General features: G+C 41.6%; 1 protein-coding gene across 2 annotated transcripts in view; it reads right to left on the bottom strand.

The window, feature by feature from the left end:
- Nucleotides 1–7,126, bottom strand: part of SLC35A1 (solute carrier family 35 (CMP-sialic acid transporter), member A1) — a 60,311-nt gene extending 53,185 nt beyond the window's left edge. For both annotated transcript variants that reach the window (XM_010834685.1, XM_010834684.1), the window contains exons 1-2: nt 7,033–7,126; nt 2,981–3,158 (exon numbers count right to left, since the gene is read on the bottom strand). In XM_010834685.1, coding sequence (XP_010832987.1) covers nt 2,981–3,158; nt 7,033–7,048 — 194 coding nt within the window. In that variant the 5' untranslated portion in view covers nt 7,049–7,126. The remainder of the gene's footprint in view (nt 1–2,980; nt 3,159–7,032) is intronic.
- Between the last annotated feature and the right edge of the window lie 789 nt (nt 7,127–7,915).

The following is a 7,915-nucleotide window of genomic DNA, read 5'->3' as shown; positions in this document are numbered from 1 at the left end:
GACCTTTGTTGGCAAAGTAATGTCTCTGCTTTTGAATATGCTATCTAGGTTGGTCATAACTTTACTTCCAAGGAGTAAGCATTTTTTAATTTCATGGCTGCAGTCACCATCTGTAGTGATTTTGGAGCCCAGAAAAATAAAGTCTGACACTGTTTCCACTGTTTCCCCATCTATTTCCCATGAAGTGGTGGGACCGGATGCCATGATCTTTGTTTTCTGAATGTTGAGCTTTAAGCCAACTTTTTCACTCTCCACTTTCACTTTCATCAAGAGGCTTTTGAGTTCCTCTTCACTTTCTGCCATAAGAGTGGTGTCATCTGCGTATCTGAGGTGATTGATATTTCTCCCAGCAATCTTGATTCCAGCTTGTGTTTCTTCCAGTCCAGTGTTTCTCATGATGTACTCTGCATATAAGTTAAATAAACAGGGTGACAATATACAGCCTTGACAAACTCCTTTTCCTACTTGGAACCAGTCTGTTGTTCCATGTCCAGTTCTAACTGTTGCTTCCTGACCTGCATATAGGTTTCTCAATAGGCAGGTCAGGTGGTCTGGTATTCCCATCTCTTGAAGAATTTTCCACAGTTTATTGTGATTGACACAGTCAAAGGCTTTGGCATAGTCAATAAAGCAGAAAGAGATGTTTTTCTGGAACTCTCTTGCTTTTTCTATGATCCAGCGGATGTTGGCAATTTGATCTCTGGTTCCTCTGTCTTTTCTAAAACCAGAATAGTGGAAGCCAAACTTCCTTAAAAATGGATCTTGTTAAGAAACTGTAAACGTCTGAGATTTTAACCTACTTGCAACCCAACACATTAGACTGCCACAGTAGCTCTGCCTATAAGACAAATCTCAAACACAGATTTTCTATTAAACCTTTCCACTGTCTAGCTTCAAGTTATTTTTCTGTTCTTTACTCCCTCTCCACATCATTTTTAAAGTATTTTTTTCAGATGGATTATTTGTAATCATGCATGTGTTTTCTAGTATATTTTCTGTCTCTTCCACTAAACCTAAATTTGAAGCAAGCAGGAACCATATCTCATTCATTCCACAACATCTATTTTATTTATACTGTATCTATTTCATATCATACCAAGTCTACTTCTGCGGTGGTTTAGTCGCTCTGCTGCTAAGTCACTTCAGTCGTGTCCGACTCTGTGCGACCCCACAGATGGCCGCCCACCAGGCTCTGCTGTCCCTGGGATTCTCCAGGCAAGAACCCTGGAGTGGGTTGCCACAGGCTTCTCCGTTTAGTTGCTCAGTCCTGTCCAACTCTTTTCGACCCCATGAACTGTAGCCCACCAGGCTCCTCTGTCCATGGGATTTCCCAGGCAAGAATACTGGAGTGGGTTGCTATTTCCTTCTCCAGTCTATTTCTATATCCAGCACCTATTGTAAAACTGTCACACAGAAATCACTTAATAAATATTTGTTAAATGAAATTTAAAGTGTTTAAATGTAATTTAACCCTTACACCTGCTATTCTTCACTGTTTCTTACACTCACCAGCATACATCTTGAAACCTATATGAATTCACTTGTCCACATGACCCAGGTGGGTCCTCATCTCGTGTATCTTTCCCAAGTATGGGAATTCCCTGGTGGTCCGATGACTAAGACTCTGGGCTCCCAATGCAGGGGGCCTTGTCGATCCCTGGCCAGGGAACTAGATCCCACGTGCCACAACTAAGACCTGGCAGAGCCAAATAAGTAAATTAAAAAAAAAAAAGGTTAAAAAAAACTTTTCAAGTAATTTCCTACCAGATTTTAATTCTCACAACTCTGCTTTCTCCAGTTACAAACTAAAGAAACTATACAGTGTAACTCGAAGCTTGCCTTCTTGTTTGTCTCATTTTCTTTTGTCTTTTGTTACTGTTTTCTCTCATCCACAGCCTATGGCTATTTTCCTCTATCTTGAATGGACTCTTACCCCTGGTTTTATAGACAGGGTCCAGAACTTCCCTTTGCATATATTTCCCACTTTCCTTTACTGGTGGGGAGAAAGTCACCTGATTTTTATTAGACTTAAAATATTCCAGTCTATGAATATAATGTGGGAAATGAAAACAGACAAGTAAAAAACTGCTGGGCTTATGGGCAGCACTAAAGACTTAAAACGTGAACTTTAAAAAAAGAAAAAGAAATAGAGAAACTGAAGCTTAGGAGAAGAAGAGAAGCTAAGGAATATATGGAAAGTCATAATCCCAATGAGTCTAAGACTAAAATTAGGTCTGTATCACTCCAAAGGCACTATTCTCAACCCTGTCTTATATTTCAGCCTTGCTAAAACAATTTTCACCCAATGTTACTGATCCAAAGCCCCCAGTGCTACCAAATATTAATAGCACAATAGTGAGGAACCTCAGACACCGTGTAGGTAAAATAGGGGTAATTACCATACTTACCTAAAGAATGTATAAAGACCAAACGAGATAACTAAGGAAAAGCACTTAGTACAGGGTCTAACACTTAACATAGAAAATACTAAGGAAATGTTAACTATTATGATCGCTTTATTCCTCTCTAACAGAAGTCAGCACATTTTCTGTAAGAACCAAATGGTAAATAGTTTAGGCTGTGTGAGCCACACAGTCTGTGTTGCAACAAAAACAAGCAGCAAACTGGATTAACCAGTGGGCCATAGTCAGCCAACTCCACCTGCTTTATGGTGGTTTTTCAACTTTGGCACCACTGATATTTGGGGATGGAGACTTCTTTGTTATGGATTGCTGTCCTGGAGGACACGGCATCACACGATGTTTATCAGCACCCTTGACCTCCACCCGCTTGATGTAAGTAGCATCCCCCAAGTTGGGTCAACCAAAATTATACCTCCTGGGGAGCAAAAATGACCTGAGCTGAGAAAGCTTGCTCTAGAGCAATCAAACATATGAAGATATAGCTTGAATTTTCTAATAAAGAACGTAACTGAGTAAAAAAGTAAAAATTTAACACACTAAAAAGTATTTATACTCACTTAGCTAAAATGCCCACACTTAGCAATAACTTTATAACTTCTGTGATACACACGGCTGTGGTTGAAAAGTAGAGTTCTTTGTCTGATGTCCTTGTGTATCTTAAAGCTATGGTATAAGTTGCAGCCACCAGGGTCATCACTGCCAAGCAGTATAACTTGAATAATAAATTGACATTTTCTGGAAAATATGTGCAAAGATATTATTTAATAGACAACATTATGTATATAAAAGTTAATCAGTGTTATACTTCAAGATGCTTTCCAATTTCAAGCACAAAATACATTAAAAAACTTGTTTTCAAAACAATGCTCTCTAACTACATGAAAAGAAACACACACACACAATACATAGCTGACTTTCAATATCAACTGGTTAGGCACAGATTTTGCTCCTGGGGAGGGCTCAATTGCAAGATATCTGGCTTAACTAACTCTAGTTTAGGATGTTATAAATTACACACTTTATATATCTTTATAACTCATACTTGTGAAAGCAAAACATTGATGGCAGGATAAAAACAATAGCAGCAATGTATATTCTAAACAGAGAGACAGCAGGAAGAAAACAAAAGGAATAAGTGAATGATAAAATAATACAGAATTTTATAAATTACATCCAGCCTCTCATTTCACAGCATTATATGAGAGATAACTCATAACACACACAAAAAAAGAGTATTAAGAATGAAGTTCTGTAAAACCTGAAATCCAGGAAATATACACTACTTATGAACACTCAATTTAAGAACTTATTGTAAGTATATCTGAGCATCAGCCATCACTCGGGCACCAAGGCTGGTCCACCAACTTCATTAAAACCACAAGCAGTGGGGAGCCAGGTCTCCTTCAGTACTCCCAGCCCTGTTATGAGACAGCCATCACCTAGTACTCAAACTATTTCTACTTTTTTTACCCACTTCATACTTCCCTCATCCCCAGCTATATTTAACCTTCTTTCAAATCTTCAGGCACATGTTAAACAGGGATCAGCAAGTTTTATTCTGTAAGGGCCAAAAGTAAATATTTTAGGTTTTTTAGGCCATGAGGCAAAATTAAGGATATCATGTAGGTGTATGTAGGTGACAAGAGAGAAAACATATTTTCACATTTAACTTATATTTATTGGAAAAATTCAAAATATAATAATAATTGAGTACAATGCTTTCTTATATTGAGAAGACGGGAATTCTGGGGGTGGAGGTGGAGGCAAGTAACATTATGCTTCACTGGTCTTCAAAGTTGGTGTTCCATCAGATCAACTGCAAACGTTCATCTGTAAGAACCATTCTTAGCTCACAGGCCATTCAAAAACAAGTGATAGGCTGGGTTTGACCAATGGGCCATACTTTGACAACCTGGGCTAAGAACCAGAGGGACAGAGGTTGCCCTGGGCTGCTACTATAACTACATTACATCTAAGTATGCTTCTTAACTACTTTGGAAGCTTAACCATAATTCAAAGGTGACTTGCACAGGAAAATAAAAGTTTCAAACAAATCATCTTTGTATGGTAAGGTGGAAACTTACTAGGAAAACAGGTTCTTCAATATAAATATTTTTCCCTGGGTGAATTAAAGAATTATTTGCAAAATTCAGGCAGATGTTTAAAAGTACATTAGGTCTTACCTAAAAAGCTGGATGGCAGAACAGAAAAAATAGAGCTTATCTCTGCCTAAAGTTTCAATCGATCTTGAGGACCCAAAAGGCAATGTTAATGTAAAAGAGACTGAAGAGGATTACTGTAATACTTCACTTGCCCTAAAACTCTCCTACACAAGGAGGAAATGTAAGACAAAAAATAAACAGCAGTACAGGAGAAAGCATTTCCCATCTTCTTGATCAGGGGTGAACAAAGTACATTTCCTCTCATTTTTCTATGATCTGAAAGCTGAGAATAGGTTTACATTTTTAAATGGTTGGAAAAAAGTTTTTAAATAACATTTTGTGATGTATGAAAATTATATGAAATTCAAATTACTGTGTCACAAAAAGTTTTATTAGTTTTTTTTTTTGCCCTGCAACAGCAGGGTGAGTAGTTATGACAGAGACCATCAGCTATTAACAGAAAAAGTTTACCAACCCACATGTCCTAGATTATCAATACTTTCCTAAATAAGAGAGGTTAGGACTCCTAAACTAAAAACTGTCAGCGATTATATAGGTTCCTGATTCCAAAACAACACAATGAATGGCTAAAATTTTGAAAATACACCTATTAGCATAGTGATTAAACGGGAATACATTTGATATTCCTGAAAATAACTACCAATTAAATAGAAGAGCAAGCAAATAAGTTTAGATATCTGTATAATGAAAGTGCAATTATTAGCAATTTCAGTTTGTTTCAAGGTAATATTATCACAAGTCCATACTGGGACTTCCCTGGTGGTCCAATGGTTAAGACTCCTGAGCTTCACTGCAGGAGGTAGAGGTTCAATCGTTAGTCGGGGACTAAGATCCATGAGGTGGCAAAAAGTCCACAGCTTAACTGCATTGTTGAGTGGGCACAGTGGCACATCAGCACTGTTTTCTCCTTCTCTCAAAGCTCCCATTAGCTCCCACACAACTTCTGTTTATATGTGGAGAATCCCACCACCCCGCCCCGCAAAAGAAATTTACAAACTGGAGTTGTATATTTTTCTCAGTTATAGTTCACTATATTTTAGAGGGGACATTATTTGTAACACCTGAGAAGGTGGAAATTAGGAAGTCCCAGATAAATAAATCCTTTGTGAATATCAGGAAGTTCGGGATTGCAATTTTGTATTACACAGTTCTAGCGGACATGTAAGATTTATCACACGACCCAGGCACAACAAATAGGTATTGGCAATAAGCCTAAATCTGTAAACTAAGTAACTATTTCAGATGATTTGACTTAGATAATTCTGCAATTGCCTTCACCATTCATCTTGCTATTTTCATTTTATGTCAATTATCAAAAGAATTCTACTTTTTTCCTTTATTTCGGGTGTTGCTATAAAAGACTCTTAAAGGTGGGCTTATTTGAAATGCGAGAAGCATATGCAATTGCAGACAATGCCCCTGAGCAGGCCTTGAAGGATAAACGTGGCCTCTCCAACCAGGAAAATACTTTGCCACCCAAGCAAAAAGCTATTGTTCAAATATTTGTTCAACGTATACTCAGGGGTGAAGCCAAGAGCTCTATGGAGGAAATGTGGAGAAGAATCCGGGTGTTGCCCAATCTCTTGTAGCTTTACCATTCAGAAACTCAACTCCGGTTTCAACTTATCCCATCCAGCAAAGCAAACGAGCTGCAGAGTTAATGATACTTACACTCAGGAAAAGGCAATTAGTCATCAAACATTATTACTCTAATGAGCTATCCCTGGGGAAGGGGCAGGGGCAGGGGCGGAGGATGGGTACCATCCTTCCCACAAAATATTCAAGTGTTACTTCTAACCACATAACATTCTCGAGAGTAACTGTTAACGACAGCTTTCTCCGTCTCGTCACATTGCAAGGCTGTTCTCCTGCCCCAAGGATGTTTTCAGTATCTGTTAGGTGGACCAGCCGCTGCTTAGGTTCTGCACCCGGAGCATACCCTTAAGGTTCTGAGCACCCCAGTGTAGAAGGCACCGCGGAGACAGCAAACGCGGTGACCCCGGCCCGCACTGAGACCCGTCCTGCCTCCCGCTGGGTGATGCGGGTCCAGCCCGGGCCCGGCGCACTGACCCCTCGCCTGGTCCGCTACAGCCCAGGCCTGTCTGAATTCTGTTCCCACCCACTCGTCCAGGCAGGCGCGGTCTCCGGCCGCCAAACCGGCTGGCCCTGAGTCCGCCCCCCGCGAAGGCAGCCGCAGTGGGAGGCTGGCTGCCCCACGCTCCCCTGACCCGTGGCAGCGCGCGCTCAAGCCCGGGTGCCGCTCAACACAAATCCCCGCTCCCCGACGCCCGGGCCTACCCCCCGGAGACCCGAGCCCCGCGGGCACGGAAGATGCTCGCCCGCAGACAGATGCAGACAAGTGCTGAGGCTCGCTCGGCATAGCGCCTCCGACCCGGGTTCTCCAGTCCCGCCGGCCCCGGCCTCACCTCTTGGGGCTGCCATGGTTCCCCGACAGCGCCGCGCGGAACTGACCCGCACCCCCTCCGCTCGCGTCAGGGCACCCGGGACCGCCTCCCGGAGTCATAGAGACTAAAACCGCGGGGCCTAGAGCGCCCCGCCGGCCAACCGGCCGCGGCTTCCCGCCCAGCCAAGCACCTGGACTAGGTTCACGAATTCGACCGCTGCAGAAAAGGGGCGGACCCGGAGGGAGAAGAGACCGATACCGCCCAGTTTCTGTTGACAAGGGAGTAAAACTTAGGTTCCACAGCGTTCTTTTGTAAACTACAACTCCCGGCCGGCTAACGAGGCTGAGTCGCGAGAGCCGAGCGTTGCCTTCTGGGAACTGTAGTCCTCACCAGGTGATTTGGCGGCAAATAGGAATTGGTCTTCGATGAAAGGATTTTGGCAAAGCTGTTGTATATCGTCCTAAAACCCGGAAAGTAACAGAAACTAGGCAACTTCTGTAACTTGCATTAAGTTCCCCACTCAGTAACTTCTGTTGTTACCTCTTATTTAAACTTAAAGTTTATATTATATATTGTTCAAAGTCTTGTGGCTGTGTCCTCATCGTCAGCATCATCTCTGATTATATTTACCTTACCAGACATTCTAACTGCACAATCTTCGCTTCAAAACGTTAGGCATATCAACAGGCACAGACTTCAACCGCTATAATCTCCACGTTCACTGAAGCATGTTAATTGGCATAAGCGATATTAGAAATAATTCACCGTCAAATGGTTTTCAAGATATGTGGATTGGTTAAAAATATTGTTGGATATAAGTACCTCCATTCTTACAGGAACATGGGTACAATATTGTGAGATTCCCAGCAGCCTACACCTTCCGTAGCATGATCTTTCCCCTAAA

The sequence above is a fragment of the Bison bison genome, unplaced genomic scaffold (assembly GCF_000754665.1).
Source record: "Bison bison bison isolate TAMUID 2011002044 unplaced genomic scaffold, Bison_UMD1.0 scf7180017864035, whole genome shotgun sequence".
Taxonomy (NCBI): Eukaryota; Metazoa; Chordata; class Mammalia; order Artiodactyla; family Bovidae; genus Bison; species Bison bison.
This window is presented reverse-complemented; position numbering and strand designations above follow the sequence as displayed.